Source organism: Channa argus, chromosome 8 (genome assembly GCF_033026475.1).
Source record: "Channa argus isolate prfri chromosome 8, Channa argus male v1.0, whole genome shotgun sequence".
In the NCBI taxonomy this organism is placed as follows: Eukaryota; Metazoa; Chordata; class Actinopteri; order Anabantiformes; family Channidae; genus Channa; species Channa argus.
The window spans coordinates 27314090-27336591 of record NC_090204.1 but is presented as its reverse complement, the minus strand read 5'-3'; the positions used below and the strand labels follow the sequence as shown (position 1 = coordinate 27336591).

The window sequence follows — 22502 nt, the reverse complement described above, 5'->3', positions numbered from 1 at the left end:
AATTCAATTCAATTCAACTTTATAATTTTATAGCATCAATTTACAACAGTCATCTCAAGGCACTTTACAGAATAAAGTCCAGTCTACACAAGTATGTAGAAGCAACCGAACAATTCCCCCTGGAGCAAGTCCTAGGCAACAGTGGAGAGAAAAAACTCCCTTTAACGGAAGAAACCTCCAGCAGAACCAGGCTCAGGGTGGGCGGCCATCTGCCTTGACCGGTTGGGGTGAGTGGAAAGTGAAGAGACAAACGAAAAGAGCAACAAAAGCAACAACAAAACATTATACAGGTTGGTAGGACACAAATTAATAGCATACAGTGGTGAAAAATAAGAACAGGAGGGGAGCTCATTGCACTTGCGGGAGTCCCCCAACACTCTAAACCTATAGCATCTTAAGTAGGAGATAGTTCAGGTTGAGTGAGCAGATTTAACTATAAGCTTTATCAAACAGGAAGTTTTTAATATGATCTCTCTTGCTAGTTCCAGTCAGCACTCTTGCTGCAGCATTTTGGATTAATTGCAGGCTCTTTAGTTACTGGGGCATCCTGAAAGTAGGGAATTACAGTAGTCCAACCTAGAGGTAACAAATGCATGGACCAGTTTTTCGGCATCACTTTGAGACAGGATGCTTCTAATTTTAGCAATGTTCCGTAGGTGGAAGAAGGCTGTTCTAGAGATTTGTCTTATATGTGACGTAAACGCCAAATCCTGGTCAAAAATAACTCCAAGGTTCCTCACCGTAGTACTAGAGGCCAAAGTTATGTCATCTCAAGTAACTATATTGTTAGACAGCATATTTCTCATCTTTTTAGGCCCAAAGAGAATAATTTCAGTTTTTTCTGAATTTAGAAGTAGGAAATTGTAGGACATCTTGGCCTTTATGTCTTTTAGACATGCTTCAAGTTTGACTAATTGGTTAGTATCTTCTGGTTTCACAGATAGAGCTGGGAAGTTTATGGAATGTTTCCTAATAATTTTGCCTAAAGGTGACATATACAGATTGAAAAGTATTGGTCCTAACACAGAGCCCTGTGGAACTCCATAACTAACCTTTGTGCAGAAAGAGGATTCATCATTAACATGAACGTGTTGGATTCTGTCTGACAGATAAAATTTAAACCAATGCAGTGCCGTTGCTTTAATCCCAAATCCATGTTCTAGTCTCTGTAATAAAATGTTGTGGTCAATAGTGTCAAATGCGGCACTAAGGTCTAGTAAGACGAGTATGGACACAAGTCCATTATCTGAGGCCATGAGAAGATCATTGGTGACTTTTACCAGTGCTGTTTCTGTACTATGATGAGCTCTAAATCCTGACTGAAAGTCTTCATACAAATTATTCCTGTAAAGGTGATCACATAATTGTTTTGCAACTACTTTTTCAATTATTTTAGAAATAAACAGGAGATTTGATCTTGGTCTATAGTTGGCTAAATCACCTGGATCAAGACAGGGTTTTTTAAGTAATGGTTTGATTACAGCAACTTTATAAGCATTTGGTGCATAGCCAGTTTCTAAAGATAGGTTGCCTGCTTTAAGCTGTGCATTTGTGAATTGTACCATGGAGGTCGGCTCCTCTGATTCACTGCCTTCTTTTTCAGAGGGGCAACTGGTTATAGTATCATACACAGTGAGGCTGCAGAATCATCAATTAAATAACCAACTTGTACAGGAGTAAGATGGCTACTCACCATAATATTGACACATGGTGGTGAAAAAGATGAAGAAATAATTTCTTTAAATTTATTCACAGCATTTTCAGATTAACATCTGCTGTAGTGGAATTTTTTCCTAAGTGCTGTATAGTCCTTTATTGTAAATTCAAATGTTATTAGATGTTCCATGTTCCCTTCGAAATCACGTGTTGTAAGATTTTTTATGACAAGTGACATTTTAATAATGTACATATGAAGTGTGTCACCAGTTTGTAAAATGCAGTGGAAATGCAAAGCTGAACTGACGACCTTTATCGAACAGCTTCATGTCACGGGTCACTGAGCTCCTGTAATGGAAATGCAGCAAACGTTTTGTTGGATGGCTTAAGGTGTTGGCTCTCAGGGCACCTCCTAGTGTGAATAATCATTAATAGTCATTGATAAATAACTTCAAGGTTAGAGGAGCATGAACACCAGCAGGTTTTTTCGCAACATCCCCAATGCTTTTCTTTAAAACATGGATTAGTAATTTTTAATAATACATTTTATTTAGGGACGTGAACGCGAGGGTGGGGGAGGGGTTTGCACTGCCACCTCACAGCTAGAAGGTAGTGGGTCCATGCCCCTGGCCTTTCTGTGTGGAGTTTGAATGTTCTCCACCTGCTTGCGTGGGTTTCCTCCAGTTTCCTCCCACAGTCGAAAAACATGCATATTAGGTTAACCCTCCTGTTATGTTCGTTTCTGAGGAACAGCCTTGATGTTCCCGGGGGACACTTAATCATACAAAAGTGTCGGAGACCAAAAAGTCCCAAAAAACATTGTTTATATCTCATCATTAACTCCATTACTAACCATTTAAATCAATATTTAGTTCAATAATGTTGTTTACTGTTCACAGATCATGGTTCAATGAGCATAGGTCACTTGTTTATTAAAAAAAGATCATGTTAAAACTTTTTTTAATGTAAACTGAAAAGACCTACACATAAATTACAATAGTTTTATATGCACTTGATTTTTAAAAATTGTATTTTATATTTGAATTTTTTTTTTTGTTTATGGAGTGATGTTGATAAATTGAAATGAGACACCTCTTCTGTTCAGGGTCAAATTGACCCGTTTTAAAGTTAACAATCTAAAAAAAATACTTAAAAGTATTTTTTCACTTTGAAACTTCTCCTGCTTGGTTTAATTAGTGTAATCAACATATAAAATAAAAATGGTTCAGATCGCATATTTGTAACCCCCCTACATGTTTATTACAAAGCTACTGTTCGGGTCAATTTGAAAAATGGAAGCTAAAAACAGTCGGAAAGATCTACTATTTGTTTCTTTCCAACTATGAGACATAATACACCCCTGTCTCACACTGACACTCACAAACACACACACACACACACTCTTTCTCCCTCTCACACACACACACACACACTCACACACTCTCTCTCCCTCACACACACACACGCACACACTTACACTTACACACACACACCGAACACACACACACTCACATACACATGTATTCTCTTGACTTCGTCTTTGAAGTGTGAGAATGCAGGTGTTGACTTTTGACAGGAACCTTCAAACTCTACCCACATTAAGTGGCCACTCAGATGTGTATTTGGGGATGAAGACCACTGATTTTAATTGGTAAAGAGCGAGTGTATGTCTCACTGTTTAAATGTTATCCTTTCTCAGTGATTCTGATTTTGAACGATACCTCACAGATAACTAGTTTTTACTCTTTTGGTCTAAAATGCTGCTGTTCGGCTCTTAATGGGTTCAACTAAGCACATGTTCCCTATACTAACGTTGCTTCATGGACTTCTGGCTCACTACACGACTGATTTTTTTTAAATACAACCCTGGATGGTGCCTTTTGAGGTAACAATCCCACCATTGTGTAGCAGTCAGGTTTATTCCACATTGAGGCTGCGCCTACGCTGGCAACTTTTAGATCCGGACTGAAAAACATTCCCAACTGAAATACCTGTGTCTTTGTCTTTGCTATTCATGTGTCTATGACGTCTCCATTATGTTTCCTGTGTTTTTGTTTCTCTTCTCTATTTAATGCTGTACAGCATTTCGGTCAACCTTTGTTTTCTTTATTATGCTTAGAAAATAAATGAGAAGCTGTAAAAGAATGTTTAAATGTGAGAAATGAAACTAATGAAACGACCAAATTGCCACGTTCAACATGTCACTGTAATTATCAGCAGACACATTCATAAAAAAAACTTATCTTAAACAGACACAAAGTTGACTAACGTCGATATCTCTCATTCCTGGAACGTAGGTCGGCAAAACAGCAGCATTTCCTCTTGTGGCACTTTGCTGTCATATCAACTCCCGACTTGTTTACCTCACTTGAGTTGCTTTGAATAAAAAGCATCTCCCAAAATAGCTAGTTGGAAAAAATTTTTTGGACCAAAAGTTCCAAAATAACGTTTTCGGAAATTACGTTGTATTTGTTTTTCTGATTTTCTACTGGCACTCAAAACGCTTTCCACTGCTTCTTATTCAACCGTTCGCTCTCACACTCACGATGCTACGTAGCAGCCGAACGCTCACCGGGAGCAGCTATGTTGGGGTTCGGTGTCTTGCTCAGTGACACTTCGACTTGTGACCGGAGAAACCGGGTATCGAAGCCACAACGGTGGGATCGGTGGACGACCGCGCTCCTGCGCCACAGACGCATTCAGCCAGGTACAGCGTCTTCGCATTCCAATGCTTTGCGTTGAAGAAGAAAAAAAAAAAAAAAAAAAAGACCTCATCTTCTCATTCTGACTTAGCTCATGATAATATCCTATTTAAGACTAACGACGTAAGGTTTCCAATATTTTCTTTGGTAAATGTTATGCGCTACCGTTTATTCATTAGAAGCGAAGCGTAAATAGATGGCTGATTTTTTTTTTTCCCACCGGAGTTTGATGTGCGTTTCTCAGCAGGACGTGAGGGGGCTAGTAGCCCCCCTTAGCAGCAGAGACTGCTCGAACAGAAAGGGAACACCGTCTCTCCCTGAAGACGCATAATGTAGAAATACGTGTTACAACTGGCGACTTTCCACGGTACGACAGGGACGATAAATGCAAGCTTGGTCGTCGAGGCGTCGGCAGACCACAGCTCAACTCGAAAATTAACGGTATCCGTCCGGTAAGCCTCCGACAAGGGATTGCTTGCTAACGTAGCCAGCTACTGTAGTTGTGTTTTCAGATGCATATTAAACATTTAGCCGGACGTGCTAAAAGTCTTGTCATGTTCAGGTAACGGATGGAAGGACAGAGCTCGTATTTCCCAACAGACAGTCATTTGTGGGGGTTGTTCAGGCAGCTAACGGTAGCGTTACTGTAGCTAATAGCCAGGCAGTAAATGCCAGCGCTAGCTAGCGGTTAGCTGCGGTGTGGTAATTGTGTTTGTCCTTGTTCTTTCCCGTTCTCTAACATTCCACTGTTCGTTTACCCTGACAGCTACTTTTGGAGCCTTTAACGTGACTAAAGCGCGCAGCATTCTAACTGGTCACTGTGTCTTTACTTAACAGCATTACAGATAAACCAGATGCACATAAAGCCATCAACATGAAAAGCTCTCATGTGGCCTTCAAGCAAACGTGGAATGTTCTAAGGATCCAGGATTAAGATTGAAACATGAGAAAGTGACACAGAATAACCCAAGAATTTTCATCAAGACATTACATTGGCCAAATCCCCCCCCCCCCCCCCCCCCCCCACCACCCCCAACGTATCTCTGCATCCACTTTTTCCAGAGCCTTCTTCCTCAGCAGACTGAGTGACAGATAGGAGTGTGTTATTTTCAATTCAACTTTATATAGAGTTTGTTTTATATGTGGGGTAAAGGAACCATCCTGGTCAAAAATAACTCTGGAGGCCAGAGTTGATGGTGACAATATGGTTGGACATTTTTTCTGACTTCAGTTTGGGTTGTTTAGAAGTAGGAAATTGTGGGACATCCAGGTCTTTGTGTCTCGTAGCCATGCTTTAAGCTGGATTTATAGTTTTTTTTTTTCAGTTGGTTCCGGAGATATGAGTGTTTTCTAATGTTGCCTAAAGAAGACCTATATAGAGTAAAAAGTATTGGTCCATAACTAACCTTTGTGTGTGTGTGGAGGATTCATCGTTAACATATACACATTGAAGTCTATCAAATATGTAAGATTTAAAGTATCCTAGTGCAATTTCTTTAATCCTAATTACATGTTCCAGTCTCTGTAGTAAAATATGATCAGTGGTATCAAATGCAGCACTAAGAGTTAACAGAACAAGTATAGAGACCAGCCTATGATGAACTATGATTAACTCCAATTAAATCCTGACTGAAAGTCTTCAAATAAATTATTCCGTACAGATAAATGGTAAATCGTTTGCACTTACAGTTTATAGCACTTTTCTACCTATTGGTAGTTAAAGGGCTTTAACTGCTTCTCATTCACCCATTCGCACTCACAACCTCACACACACACACTCACACTGATGCTCACAGGGAGCAACTAAGTTGGACTTCACTGTCTTCCTCAAGGACAGTTCGACAAGTGACTGGAGGATAGATAGTGACTGGATAATGTCATACAAATTTTCCTTCTTGTAGATCTTAGGGGGGGTCAGTACATATAAAGTCTCTTTTAAGGAAAACACTGCAGAGAAATACTTAAGCTAAATCTGAGGCATTCAGCCTCTGTGGGGATTGTGTTAAATAATGAGTGCGAGTGCATTTCTAACCTGTTTATCCTTTGTTCAAACAGGCTTCACTTTGGGATGTGCCATGTGTGCTAGTTGGAGATGAGAATCAAACCTAGTCGCAACCTCCTTCTGGGCCTGTGCTTTGTGCTGGCCCTGGTATTCCTTTATTACTGGTCATGGAGGATCATCTCAAGGGACTGGGGCCACAAACCATGTGAGTCCTGTCTGATAATTTGGCATAATGCATTGTACATGTACATGAGCTTTATTAGTTTATTTAGTTTACAGTTGCAGTTTTCTCCTCTCCTTGTCTGAAGAACACTAAAATCTACCAATAAGTGAAATTTAATGAAATGCACTTGTGCAGAGACTGTCATAGTAAAACACCGTTAAATGTTTTACTATGATTTGAACCAAACGATAAATAGAAAGTCCATAATCTAAGACTATGCAATACTAATTTTCTTTATTCGTAGTTAGAATCACTTACTGTAACTTCTGTATTTGGGAAAAAATCAGAAGCAAAAGCTACATTTAAGTTATGCAAGAATTATCTTTTCTTTTAAAGCTGGTGAGTTGATTGACATGATGCAGAGAAGGAAGGTGGACATACTGTGTGTCCAGGAGACCAGTTTGAAAGGTAGCAAGGCTAGAAGCTTAGGAGCAGGGTGCAAGTTGTTCTACCATGGGTCAGATAGGAGGAAAAATGGAGTAGGAGTTATCCTGAAACAGCAGTTTGTGAGGAAAGTTCTAGAGGTGATTAGAGTATCAGACAGGATGATGAGTCTGAAGATGGAAATCGAAGGGGTGATGTTCAATGTTGTGAATGGTTATGCCCCACAGGTAGGATGTGAGTTAGAAGAGAAGGAGAAATTCTGGAGTGAGTTAGATGAAGTGATGCAGAGCATCTCCAGAGGTGAGAGAGTGGTGATTGGTGCAGATTTCAATGGACATGTAGGTGAAGGGAACAGAGGTGATGAGACTGTTATGGGCAGGTTTGGTCTTCAGGACAGGAACACAGAAGGACAGATGGTGGTAGACTTTGTAAAGAGGATGGAAATGGCTGTAGTTAACACTTTTTTCCAGAAGAGGCAGGAACATAGGGTGACATATAAGAGCGGAGGCAGAAGCACTCAGGTGGACGACATCTTGTGTAGACGCTGTAATCTGAAAGAGATCAGTTACTGTAAAGTATTGGTAGGGGAGAGTGTAGCCAGACAACACAGGATGGTGGTGTGTAAAATGAATGAGGAAGATGAAGAGGACAAAGGCAGAGCAGAGGACAAAGTGGTAGAAGTTGAAAAAGGAAGAATGTTGCGTAGTTTTCAGGGAGGAGCTGAGACAGATTCTGGGTGGTTTGGAGGTGCTTCCAGATGACTGGACTACTACAGCTAATTTGATCAAGGAGACAGGTAGGAGGGTACTCGGTCAAGTGGACAAGGAGACTTGGTGGTGGAACAAGGAAGTTCAGGAGTGTATACAGAGAAAGAGGTTAGCTAAGAAGAAGTGGGACACTGGGAGGACTGAAGAGACTCGACAGGAGTACAGGGAGATACAGCGTAAGGTGAAGGTAGAGGTGGCAAAGGTCAAACAAAGAGTAGAAGAGGTGACTGGTGTGAAGCAGGAAGTGGCAAAGATTAGTAAAGTGAAGTGAGGAGGACATTTAAGAGGATGAAGAGTGGAAAGACAGTTGGTCCTGATGACATACCTGTGGAGGTATGGAAGCAATATACTTTCATGCCAAGAAAGAATCCAACAGATGTAGTATTTGGATGCTGATGGAGAAGTACAGAGAAGGTCATAGGGAGTTGCATTGTGTCTTCGTAGATTTAGAAAAAGCGTATGACAGGGTGCAGAGAGAGGAGCTGTGGTATTGCATGAGGACGTCTGGAGTGGCAGAGAAGTATGTTAGAGTGGTGCAGGACATGTATGAGAGCTGTAAGACGGTGGTGAGGTGCTGTAGGTGTGACAGAGGAGTTCAAGGTGGAGGTGGGTCTGTATCAAGGATCAGCTCTGAGCCCCTTCTTGTTTGCTCTGGTGATGGACAGGCTGACAGATGAGGTTAGACAAGAATCTCCATGGACTATGATGTTTGCAGATTTAATTGAGATTTGTAGTGAGAGCAGGGAGCAGGTGGAGGAAAATCTAGAGAGGTGGAGGTCTGCTCTGGAAAACAGAGGAATGAAGCTTAGCCGCATCAAGACAGAATACATGTGTGTGAATGAGAGGGACCCAGGTGGGGTTACAGGGAGCAGAGGTGAAGAGGTGAGTGCAAGCAGGTTGGAACGGGTGGAGAAAAGTGTCAGGTGTGTTGTGTGATAAAAGAGTATCAGCAAGAATGAAAGGAAAAAGGAGACAGCAGGCAGAGCTGGAGGTAGCAGAGCTTAAGATGTTGAGGTTCTCTTTGGGAGTGACGAGGATGGACAGGATCAGGAATGAGGACATCAGAGGGACAGCTCATGTTAGATGTGTTGGAGATAAAGTCAGAGAGGACAGATTGAGGTAGTTTGGACATGTTCAGAGGAGAAACTGTGAATATATCAGTAGAAGGATGCTGAGGTTGGAGCTGCCAGGCAGGAGGTCTAGAGGAAGAGCAAAGAGGAGATTTATGGATGTAGTTAGAGAGGACAGGAAGTTAGAGGATGCAGAGGACAGAGTTAGATCGAGGAACATGATTCGCTGTGGCGACATCTGAAAGGGAACAAGTGAAAGGAAAAGAAGAAGAAGAATAACTGTTTTTCCACTTGAAGAAGTTTGCCAAGCTTATATACTGATTATTTGTATATTTATTTAATCCCATTGATGATTGGTGTTCTCTTTTAAGGCTATATAAATAAACATAATTACATACTTACATTATTAAATGGTCTGCACTTAAACTTTAAGTAAACTTAAACAAATTGCAACTGAGTATGGTCAGAAAGCACAGGTGAAACTAAACTTGAAGTTAAGCTCAGGTTAGCCCTGAGTGCTAACCTGAATCTTCAATGTCCAGTACACAGAGTTTGTACGGCTGCTTTGAAATACTTGACAATGCTTGAATTTTAATTTAGTATTTTCAAGTTCTGAAATGTGCTTGGATTTTGGATAAAGTGCTTGAGAATGCTTGAAACTGTATTACCTGTATGTCTTTCACAATAAATAGCAGTGTGACTGGTTAGTGCAGTTAGTGGGTGGAGAAATAAACTAGTCTAAAATCACACTGTTACACCTGGGTTTCGTGTGACCGTGATCGGTCTGTTTTCATGTGTGACCCTGCCCATAAAGACACGGAGTTCGAAATGACTGCGCTAACATTGGCTTGTATGTGTGGATAAAAAGAGGAACACGCACAGCCTTCTGCATTTTCAGGTCACTTGTGTTGTTGTATAGAATCGTCGAGTAAAGTTAGACCACCGTTACAAGTACATGTTAATGTGTTTGTGCTAACCACTTTACTAGAGTTTTGGAAATATGAAAAACTATTACAGAACTACTGTGGTACTGTAGACCTAAAAACCTGATTGTGGGTATGTCTGCTATTAAATTAATTTTGGTTCTTCATAGCATAATGCCATCTTTTTTAGTATGATTTTTAAAGTATTAATTATCAGTATTTATATTTGTGCCAACATCTCATTTGCTGCAGCTGTAAAGTGATGGTAAAGCTTGAAAATTGACCTTGAAAGAGTTCAAATTAGATTTTTTTTTTTAAAACGGCATATGAACCCTGAGTACATCTGCATGTCCTGTCTTTCCCATATACTGGCCACACACATACACTCAAAGCTTTAACTGTCCATGTTATTTCATATCTACGAGTGTAGATATGGTGCAATATTAATATCAGTAATATATATTTGGGACACGTGACATTCTATTTTTATGAATACAGCTATCTACTCTTCCTCCAACCCACAGTGGTTTTTTTTAATCTGATGTAAAACAGAAAGTCACCAAACCAAACTTGTTCATGCACAGTACAAGGCAAACATCCCTTGTGTGTATGACCTTGGTCTACTATTTGTGATCAGCCTCAATTTGTTCTGTAGTGTATCGAATGAAGCCACGTAGGCCCAACAACGTTTTGTGTAATTGCTACTGTGTCTTTCTCACAAGCCCCACGTCACTGCTAACCTTTAAGGTTGTACTCGAAGCAGGGCTACCTTGTACCTTGCACTAGCACAATCAATGAGTCTGATATGTTGTGTGTTTTTTGTTTTATTAGTTGCTTTCATGTCAATTTGTACAATTTTCTGTTTTTTAGAGCTCTTAGCCTTTCACACCCAAACTGGAAAACTCAAAAACCCCTGTTATTTGTTATCGTGTACCGTCCTCCAGTCCCTTACTCAGAGTTTTTCTATCTGATTTAGTGCTTAGTACAGATAAGTCATTATAGCTGGTGACTTTAACATTCATGTAGATGCTGACACTAACTGCCTGAGCACTGCATTTAATTCATGATTAGATTCAATTGGTTTTTCCCAAAATGTAAATAAACCCACTCACTGTTTCAGTCACAGCTTAGACCTTGTCCTTACGTATGGAATTGAAGCGGATACTTTAACAATATTTCTGCACAACCCTCTTCTGTCTGACCATTTTTTAATAATATTTGAATTTACAATAACGGACCTTACAGCAGTTAGGGAAAAATTCTACTATAGCCGAGCCTAGTTTTCTCTTAACTCTGAGCAGCAATGAATTCATGAGTTTCTTTATGAATAAAATTGTAGCTAGAAAGAATTCACCAGATCCTCCCCCCAAATATTACATAGATCTTCGTGTACAGCAGTGCTAGAGTCATCAATAAGGCCCCAATCCCTGTTAGACTGCTTTATACCCATAGATCTCTCTGAGCTAACTTCAATTATTACCTCATCTAAACCAACATCCTGTCTGCTAGACCCTATTCCAACTAAGCTGCTCAGGAAGCCTTACCCTTAATAGATACTTTCATGTTAGATATCATCAGTCTATCTTTAGAAACAGGCTATGTACCACAGGCCTATAAGGAAGCTGTAATTAAACCATTACTTAAAAAACCCTGTCTTGACCCAGGTGTTTTAGCTAATTACAGACCAATATCTAATCTCCCCTTTATTTCTAAAATAATTAATAAAGTAGTTGCAAAACAATTATGTGATCACCTTCATAGGAATAATTAGTATGAAGACTTTCAGTCAGGATTTAGAGTTCATCATAGTACAGAAACAGCACTGGTAAAAGTCACCAACGATCTTCTCATGGCCTCAGATACTAGACTCATCTCTATACTTGTTCTGTTAGATCTTAGTGCTGCATTTGATACCATTGATCATAACATTTTATTACAGAGACTGGAACATGAAATTGGGATTAAAGGAACTGAACTATGTTGGTTTAAATCTTATCTGATAGATTTCAGTTTGTTCATGTTAATGATGAATCCTCCATGCACACAAAGGTTAGCTATGGAGTTCCACAAGGCTCTGTGTTAGGACCAATACTTTTTACTTTATATATGTCTCATTTAGGCAACATTATTAGAAAACACTCCATAAATTTCCACTGTTATGCTGATGATACCCAGCTATATTTATCTATGGAACCAGATGAAAATAATCAGTTAATAAAGCTTCAAGTCTACAAGACATAAAGACCTGGATGTCCCACAATGTTTTACTTCTAAACTCAGACAAGACTGAAGTCATAGTATTTGGGCCTAAAAATCTCTGAAATATGATGTCCAACCATATCATTACTCTAGATGGCATAAGTCTGGCCTCCAGTACTACTGCAAGGAACCTTGGAACAATTTCTGACCAGGATTTATCCTTTAACTTACATATAAAACAAATCTCTAGAACAGCCTTCTTCCACCTACGGAACTTTGCCAAAATTAGGAGCATCCTGTCTCAAAGTGATGCCAAAAAAGTCCATGCATTTGTTACTTCTAGGTTGGACTACTTTAATTCCCTAGTTTCAGGATGCCCCAGTAACTAAAGAGCCTGCAATTAATCCAAAATGCTGCAGCAAGAGTGCTGACTGGAACTAGAGAGATCATATTTCAAAGGAAAAACAAACACATTCACAAAAAATGGCTGGTTGATTACATATTTGTTGTGCTTTCGTGGTGCCAGTATTATATTTGAAATCATATTTATTCACAGTTGATCCATTTAACAAAAATACAAACACTGAAGGAGGAACTTGTGTGTTCATACAGCAGGTTGATTTCAGCCCTTAGTTACAACCGTATAAGGATTTTTTTGGTTCCATAAAGCAGTATCTTTCAAACATTTTAAAATTGAATTCCCTTTTTATGTTTTCTTGTAGAACTGCAGTATATGTTCTAAAGCTTCATGTCTGCTTGAGCTAAACTTTGAAATGTATATTTTAAACCAGTTTAATGGATTAGCACATAAAGAGCAGAAAAGCAAAAAAAAGAGACAGAAGGGTCATTCCATGAAAACTGTTAAACTTTTTGTTCAACAGTGTGAACGCTGTCCTAGACCTGCAACAAAACACATTTTGCTCTATTATTTTTCTACTTATTATATCAATACATTAGAATATATTGGTCCTACTCTATCTTAGGCAGGCATTGCATTCACACACAAAAATAAATAAATAAATTGAGACCTTATCTACTAATTATGATATATGGATCTTGTAAATACGAGCTACGGAACGAGTTATGCTTCTTGTAATAATAAGATCTGCATCTCATATTTACGAGTTATGTTTACGAGTTATGTTTCAAATTAAACTTCGCTATAAAGCCAGGTTTAACTTGCAGCATATTGTATAACGCTGTCCGTTTCATCTGAGGCAGGACTTTGGAAGCTACACTTCTGCTGTTTACAGTTTACAGCCATTTGATGACATTTTGAAAAGCTAAATCTGCTGCATTATCTATCGACAGTTCTGAATTACTATAACATTTTGGAAGTATTGAAAACCGTTACATAACTGTGGTGATACTGATGACATCCTAAAAACCTGATTAATCTAATGCAGGTTCTGAAATGTTCTCATATTTAGGAGATCCCCAAGTCCTGTACCTTGTAATTACAAGAAACATAACCTGTAAATATGAGATACAGATCTCGTAATTATGAAAAACAACTGGTATCTCATAATTACAAGAAACATCTCATAATTATGAGTTAAGGTCTCTAACCTTTTTCTTTAGTGAATGCAAGCATCACCATACAGGACATTAGATACCGTAAAGGATATCTGCGGTAATTTAGACATAAGCAAACATAGGAACATTTTTGCTTGGGAAAGTGTGCTTTTATAGAGAAAAGTTTCAATGAAATATAAAAAAAAAAAAGAAAAAAATTAGCATTCATTCATTCCGATGTGCTGGTGGTCCCATTAGTTTCACAAAAATTTACATTGCAACTTGTACAAATAAAATAAACAAAATGTAAATTTTTTTGTAGGCTCTATGTTTAGAAGCATTATTCACCAAATCACCAATCCCATATTGTTTTTTACACATTGTTCTGGGGTGTTTGTCTTCACAAGATGCTAGAAGCATTTAAAATATAGCTCATTATTCAAATTGTAAAAATTCTCATCCTGGTAAAATGAATTGTACACACACACAACACTGCCAGGAAAAACACAGATTGTTTTTGCTTAACCATGGAACACAACAACAACATGTATACAAGATACAGATACAGGCTAACAACCCCAAAAACCTGAAACTCTTTTTGGAAATCTATGCTGAACAGGGGAGTTGTTAAGGTGCACAGTTCAAAGGAGGCTTCGTGATGATGTGGGGTTGTATTAATGCACATTAAATTAATGATACCTTTGATGGTATTATTAATGCATTAAGGTATCGTTATTAATACTGAAAAGTAGAAAAGCACATATTTTTAAATATTTTAATAACTAAACTTCACACTGGTCTGTTTTTTTTTTTTCAATTAGATTCATGCTACATCCCCAAATCCACCAGGTTTGATTAATATGTCTTCTTTCATTATTACTCTTTAAATGAACATCCTATTTTTCTTCACAGTCTGTTAACTCAACTCAGGTTCTCAGAAAGTACATTTGTTTAAGAGAAGAAAATGGCTTTATTACCTCAGGCATATCAGCATTTGCTAGCAATTTGGGAAACGGTTTAAGTGGATGTTTTTGCACTGCTTGCTATGGGTGAAAGCTTTACTCGGAGTTGGTAGAATTAAGGATGTGAAATACAGGCGTGTCTGCTAACTTGTGTCCAGGCCTGATTAGTAAATGGTGTGTTAAGTAGAGCCGTGCGAATACTTGCTATTTAGTGCACTTAAGCCTTTCCTGAGTATGGAAAATTTTAGCAGCCAAAAATATGTGCCAGACAATTTAGCTGTAGATTAATCTTTTCAAACCAACCTTGTAGCTACTTGTGCTGTCTTGTTAGTATGATGGTGATACAATAGTTTAGATTTTTTTCTTTTTTTCTTTTTTTTTTTTAATAAGATGGCTTGACAGTGGTTGTGGCTATAGATAAATACAAAAATTGGGAAATGGGATGACATCTATCATAGAATAGGGCTGGGCATTAAATTGGTATATAAATTTTTTGTGGAACCGTATGACAAAAATCACAATATCCTGAGAGGACTAGGGGCAGACTGGTTAGCACTGCCACCTTAAAATTAGGTTTTTGCATGCTTCAAATCCTGGCTTGCTGGCAGGGGCCTTTGTGTGTGGAGTTGCCCGTTGTCTTTACGCAGACCAAAAACATACCTTGAAAAGAACTTTTTGAGCCTTTACGGTGTAGGTTATTTAGATTTGGGTTTATGAGTTAAGAAAGTTATGAAAATTGAGTCATGTTCAAATGACTTGAATGAAGTCCAAATTTTAATGTTTGTTCTATTGGAGCTGTCAATTTTTGTAAGTAAATTTGATGTGCTGAAACATTAAATTTTACATTTATATATATATATATATATATATATATATATATATATATATATATATATATATATATATATATATATATATATATATATATATATATATATATATATATATATATAAAATTACATTCTATTCAAAACATAGATAAACTTTTAAAGTTAATTCTATATTTGCATGGATCTTCTACATTTAGTTGTAGTGAACTGAAAATGTCCCAGATCCTGATCAAGTACTGTAAATAATTTCAATCCATTCCGTTTCAACTTTCATAATTTTCCTGCAGATTCCACAGTTGATATTATATATATTTAAAGTTCTTTATTTTTGTCCATCAACAACAGAAAATAAAGGTCATGCCGTAAGAAATCAGCAGTTTCTTCTAACCTAAACATAAGCACAAGGCTTAATATTCGTGACATCACACCATATCAGCCTGCAATGCTTGAAAAAAGTATAGAATTCATGGCAGAGCCACTGTATTGGATTGCCTTAAATACAGAGGTGGTCAGAATTTTATATGGATAGCATATTATCCATGGAACAAATGGTACACAGATATAGGCAGAACCATTTTAAAAAGCCATGTTGCTTAATTTTTTGTTTAAAACAAAAACAAAAGCAGAATTAGTGATTAGAGTTTTTTGTCCCATTCTTACAACATTTTAGAAAAAATGTCAGAAAGCTATTATGAATGCACATATTAATTGTTATAAGGCCTATGAGTATCTTCTGTCTAAGTAAATGTTTATTAACCATCTGCCTGGCTAATTGCTTCTCTAACCACAGAGACACTTCACTAACCCTTATCACTGAGTGAGTGAGCATATCAGAGATGTGGGTTGTCATGAGATGTACATCTGTGTACATCTCATGTCGTGTTATCTAAATCTACCTCAGTGCTTGTCACTGGTAGCTTCTGCTTATTGCCTGTAGTAGTATGGAGGGGGAAATAAATCCATTTAATTTGCACTATGACTTTTGATGCAAACTTTGACCTCACTGAGACAGACTGACAGCCAAATGTTTACTCAGAAATTGATATTTGGTAGATATGCATCGGGCTGCACCATCCAGAAACAACACAAGCTGCTTATTTTCTCTTCAAGCATGTTGTCTTTTCCATTAGCTGTTCTTGTTTCAGCTTTTCACCCAACATGGTGCAGAGATAGTGTCAGCTTAGCCTAAACTATGCGCCTCACTGGCTTATCTGCGTTTTCTCTTCTTTTTCACTTCATTTCTTCTGTAGAGGTTTGCCCCAGTGGGAAGATAAACAATGAATGAGTTTGATAAGTTATAAGCTTTTTTTTTTATCTGTGCAGTCACAGCATTAAGGGGTTTTATTGAGGTCATCTCAGAGCAACTTTTTCTCTTTGTCCCTGAAGTGCTTCACTCTGCCAGTCTTTCCTGCTAACACAATATAAGATAATCTTGATGTTTGTAAGTCTTTCGTTTTGTTTTTGTTTAGATAATTTTGGGAAGTGGTGGGAGGCTTTGTCTGCTCTCAGGTTGTGAGGCTGTCAGCTCAAGGTGGCCACTAGTTTGTTAAGGAAGAAGGCATTTACTGATTATAATTGTAGTAACACATACTGTACAATAGGCCTGGTTGTCTCAAAGCTAGTGATTACATAATGTGCATCTGGATATTAACACCTGCCATGTGCCAACTGCAGGTGGATTTAGTTATTGGATAGTAGCGTATATCTCAGTAGACTCTGCAACACCAGCAGGTAAATATTGTAACAACATTGTTATGGAATAAAATGCTATCGTGAGTCTCCTACATTTTCATGTATCGGTGAGCTGCGTCTTTTCTGTCTGTCTTAGTTTGACACAACACACACACAAACACACACACAGTAAGCTGTATGGGGCATCCGGCGTAAAAATTGTACTCATAGGAACTCAGAGGATAAGCCAAAAGGACAAAAAAAACCCAACATAATTTAGCTTAAAATTTATTCTATGAGTTTTTGTTTTGTTGTAAGTAACAACAAAACAAATGTGTGCGCGTTAAAAAACTTTTGATTTTGTAGAGTAAAATAAAATATGCTCAGCTATGAGCTGGTTGCTCATTATGCTGATAACAATTCATTGTTATTCTTTTGGTATTTTTGTATGTGTGTGAATTGGGATACCAGGGGTTCCATGGTAAAAAGGTTGGTGACAAGAAAGTCAGAGTGAACTCATTATTTGCTTTGCCTTCACCTTTAACCATGGCCATCATTACACTACATTCAAAAGGCAGCCTTCAATTTATGCCAATTGATAAGAAGGCTTACTGTAATAATAATCAAGCCGTCTTATAATTCCATCAAGTGGGCCCTGGGGGGGGAAAATAAATAAAAAATATAGCAATGCAACAGCATCCAGTAATGCATTTCATGGCTATTTGCAGTACCCTCTAGAGGTTTTGAAACAACAACGTCATATGTTTGAAAATATGGATATGAGATAAGTCTAGAATTTCAGCTTTTATTTGATGGTATTTATAGCTAGATATGTTGAACAATATAAAACATTTTTTTGGATCGGATGACCCACATTTTAGCAAAAGTACTAAAAGAGTTTTAAAGTAAATGAACACTTTGCACAGCCCCTCAGGTAGCAGTCCTGAAATAAAAATTCATAAAATGAAACAAAACTCACTAATCAAGCAGAAATCACTGCTGCTCTTAGATTGGTTAGAAGAGCCAACTTTGCAGTAACTGCATTGAGCCTGTGACTTACTGGTTTGTGAGTTGTTGTGTTTTTGTTTTTTTTTTTGATGCTTTCCCAGGCTTTTTACTGCAGCCTCCTTCAGTTGTTGTTTGTTTTGGGGGTTTCTCCTCTTATGCTGATTAAATGCACGTTCAGACAGGTTAAGATTTAGTGATTGACTCACTCACTCTGATGAAGTAATTTGTTGCGTTGACAGTTTGTTTTTGTTTATTATCTTGCTGCATGATGAAGCTCCTCAGAATTACTTTCGATACATTTTTCTGTAAATTTGCAGACAAAATTTTTGTGTGCACCTGTGAATTCCTTTTGCAGTATCATATTGTAGAGGTGATCTTAATCGAATCTGACGCTCCTAACTCTTCAGCTCATACTTCACACTCCAGAGATCGTTGTTAGGCAAACATTGAACATTTATTGTACTTGCTTCTCAACTTAGCCAACGACGGATCAATTGTACATACAACTTTAAGCACAGTGATCTCACAGGCACACACACTATCTGTTTAATCAAACAAGTTTCCCAAAGTATGCCTGAACTCACAGGACTTGCAGAACTCGTAGAACTCGGTAAGAAACCGTGTGCCTCTACAGCTACACACAGAACCCTTTTCTTCTACCTTGATGTGGTCCACACCTTTCTTGTAATCACTTCCTCTGCTTCAGTTACTGTGTCACTGGTCAACAAACTTAAAGGTAATCTTCAAAGGCAAACTATCAAAGCCATATGATGTCACTAAAGACATCCTCAGTACATAGACACATCACAAACACACATTACATAAAACAAGTAACTAAACTAACCCCCTTGTTTGGCTCATACATCATATACTGCACCAAAAAAGATCCTCATGACATGAAGTACTTAGTACTTATGTTTATTTGGGACAGTTTAATGGCTTTAAAACTGAAATCTTCTTATCTTAATAAGAATGAATCATTTTCAAGGTAAATATTACAACAGCAGTTGTCATGACCACTTTCAAGAGTTGTAAAATCCTTTTATAGTGTAAATGGTCTTCACTTACATAGCACTTTTTTTCCTTACTGGTACCCAAAGTGCTTTACACTGCTTCTCATTCACCCATTCGCACTCACAACCCACACACAAACTCTCTAGTATGCTGAATCACCATCATTTGTTTTGGTGTATGACAGGCCTTCAAGGGATTCTATTTGATTGTGTCACAGCAGAGACGGTAGAGGTATATAAGCTTAATACTCCAGTAAAAGTACAAGTACAACCTCTGCTATTAACAGGAGTGCTACTTCAAATACATTTTTCTTTTCTTACATTTACTTAAAGTACTTAAGTATAAAGACTTTACTAGCAAAACTAAATATTTTAAATAGTATTGAATTTGATGCTGATAACATAGCATCATAAGTGTAGTCCAGGTTTGTAAGCAATTTCTTAGTAAATGCTAATGACAGAATCCCTCTTATTATCAACAAGTTATATATGTTTCAAATGATTCGGCTAATCTTGTAACCACAGATTATTTCACAAAGAATGCAAGATTGTAATAATAATCCAGAAACACTGGGTTTGCATATTGTCACCCTCCACTGCACAGAAAGAACAGTAGAGGGCAACGCTGCAACATCTGGATAGAGTGTGCTTTTAAGCAAAGTGAGAGGATCACAGGTCTTTACGTCTAGTTCCTATTTTGCTTTATCTGGTGTTTACAGTATAAGACCCATTACATTCTACCCATCATAGCAGTATTTGTTAAAGTGAGGATGAGACAAACCTGATTTAGTAGTGGGATGTAGTAGTAGTAGTAGCAGTAAGAAATGTATCAGAACTCATCTGATAATAAGTGGACCCTAATGAATCCTGAATAACTCAGAGTCAAGGACTACATGTTAGAAATTGTTGAATTACTAGAAAACAGAGGGAGCTACTATAATAATGAATAAGTAGGCAAAGATTAGGTCAGAAGTAATTCTGAGCAGTCATAAGCTAAAATAAATGTATTTTATTGCAGTAAGCCTAAATAGCTGCACAAACTACTAACAACTCTACTTAAGTTTGGATTTGGGTTAAGGAACCAGGAGCAGCAAGGTGGTTTTTCCTGACAATGTTCTCTGGGTCCTGAAGAAGCCTTGCAAAACTCCGCACTGAGCTTGGTTTTTTCCACTAAATGCCTTGGAACAAATAGGAGCACGGTTTAAAATGAAATTTTAAGGCTGGGAACCATCATTCTTTGTCATACTTCACTGTAATGAATTCCCTGTGGAATATACAGTAATTATATAATATATTTTTTTATCGTATGAGGTTTTGTTGTATTTACAATTACAGCAATGTTTTGTTTTTTGATAGAAAAACAATAAATAATTGTAATCTAGTTTACAACTTTATCTTGTATTCTATTACAATTGCAGAAATTACAGTTAATGACGTGATAATTCATTGAACAATATGTTATAAAATGTTTTACAGGTAATTTTTGCTTTTTACATAAGCAGATTTTACAATACATATTCAGAAGTGTTTTAAATGAGACCATAGTGCAAAAGTAATCCAAAATCCATATTGCATTAGTTTCTCTTCCTGTTAAATAAAACAGGAGTCTCAACTGGTTGCATTGGTTCCAATGAAATATGTGAAAATTACATAAAAAGAAAGTTAATGACAAAACTGATCAGTCATTCTACATGAGAGCAAAATCCATACGCTTGTACACGACAAACCTATCGTTTACCCTTTATAAAATGAAAATTTCCCAGCTGAAGCAGGAAGTAGCTCAGTTTCCATACAATGGAAATGTGGAGTCATCTTAACAGTTAAAGGGATCATTTGAATTTCTTGTCACAAGATTGTATGAGTTACTAACCAATAGTTATGTAGTTTTATCTACCTAAACTCTGGTTGAATATTTATCAACAGAAAACCGTATACAAATCATAAAATAAGAAAATTTCCAGCTATTTCAATTCAAAATCTTTTTGCTAGTTAATTGACCTATAATTGCTCAGATTGGCCTGTGATTGTAATACAAGGAAGTAGTTCCTCCGTGGGATAAACAGAAATAACTGCTAACAATTTTTTTCCCCTCTAAAAAGAGATGAGATATGTTTGAGAGTTTTACTGTTTATCTTCATGTTACAATATCTGCTATAACTTATTTTATAGCTTAGTCCATTTTAGAGTTGGATTTTGATTGTTTCTTTTATGAGTAAATTTGACCTGAACTTTTTTACCGTCTCCAACACATCTGTTTTAAATATGACGGCATCAAGTTGAACTTTAGCCTGCAGTGTGGACACAGGTTAGGAGCTGTGGAGTCACTGTTGTGTAAACCCAAGCTGCAACAGTGTGACACTAAACAGTTTAACTTCAACTTAAAGAAAAAATATTTTATTTCGGAGAGCTTATGGCTGCGTCATCTGCTCAAAGACACACAAACGGAGTTAGTTTGTACTGACCAGTACATGGAGCGCAGCACAAATGAGGAACAGGGGAGGAAAGAAGGGGAAGCTGTGTTGGACTCGGATCTCTAGCAGACATCAGCTTCAGATCCGAGTAGCCCGGAGGCTTCTCATGTTCACGTGGTCCAAGCTTTTACCTGCTCCTCTTTTTCTAATAAAGTGTCCCACACCTCAGTGACTTCTGTCAACTCAACGGTCACAAACTACATCACACCGAGCTAGTTTTAGCTTTAGACATTAACTAACAACACCAAAGCTATGCTAATGTCACTTTCCTTTTAATGCACTAATTAGCATTAACCATCAAAAACTGCACAGAAATATTACAATATATCACGTGTAGTTACATTCTCGAAATTGCAATAAGACCTAAACTAGGTAGTATTACTTTGAAATGATGCAACTTTATGGAGTTCTTGACACGCAGCATAACTAGTCTTTCCCGATGTGTTTGCCCAGTTTTTGACCAACCTGCAGTTTCACTCTTCAGTGTAGCTGGGGTCAACGCAGCTTCAGCTTAGTTACAATAATGGCAAATTGCCGTCACTCTTTACAAATAAGACAATTTTGTGCTCAACAAGGAAATGACTGTCTCCTCTGCTTTGGATATCAAATGCTCTTGTTCCTCATTCACATTCAACCACCTAAATCAACAGTATTCAGCTGTAATGTGCATCACCTACATCATCATCTTCAACCCATCTACAGTGAACTTGCCTGTAATTGTACAATATGTTGTTGTGGAAAAATGCTGTTAGCTAATGTAGTTGTTTTTTTTAACCATGATGCAATATACAGTTAAACAGTTTTAACTTTGTAAAAAGTTTCTGTAACATTTTATTATAGAAATGACACCAGTTGTTGCAGTGCAAAGTTGGCTCTTATGACTGGCAGCCAATGAAAAAAGGAGACCACATGACACAACCTGTCATCAAGACAAAATCACAAGCAGTGTTTATACACTTACTATTAATGGTTGTCATGCATCCACTGAAAGCAGGTTTTCACAGGTTTTGAGTTTTCCATTGTGTTGAGGCATCTGCAGCCACCTCATTTTACAATTAAATGACTTCATAAAAATAACCCTTTGAAATTCTGAAAGTTTAAGCATA

General features: G+C 37.6%; 1 protein-coding gene across 3 annotated transcripts in view; it reads left to right on the top strand.

Moving 5' to 3' along the window:
• Positions 1 to 3956: 3956 nt before the first annotated feature.
• The window catches only part of st3gal3a (ST3 beta-galactoside alpha-2,3-sialyltransferase 3a), a 70705-nt gene continuing 52159 nt past the window's right edge, over positions 3957 to 22502 (top strand). The window contains exons 1-2 of one of the 3 annotated variants that reach the window (XM_067513497.1): positions 3957 to 4363; positions 6414 to 6565. In XM_067513497.1, the coding sequence (XP_067369598.1) occupies positions 6451 to 6565 (115 nt within the window). In that variant the 5' untranslated portion in view covers positions 3957 to 4363; positions 6414 to 6450. Of the gene's footprint in view, positions 4364 to 4438; positions 4811 to 6413; positions 6566 to 22502 lie in introns of those variants that run through there. The other 2 variants (XM_067513494.1, XM_067513495.1) reach the window with 2 other exon arrangements.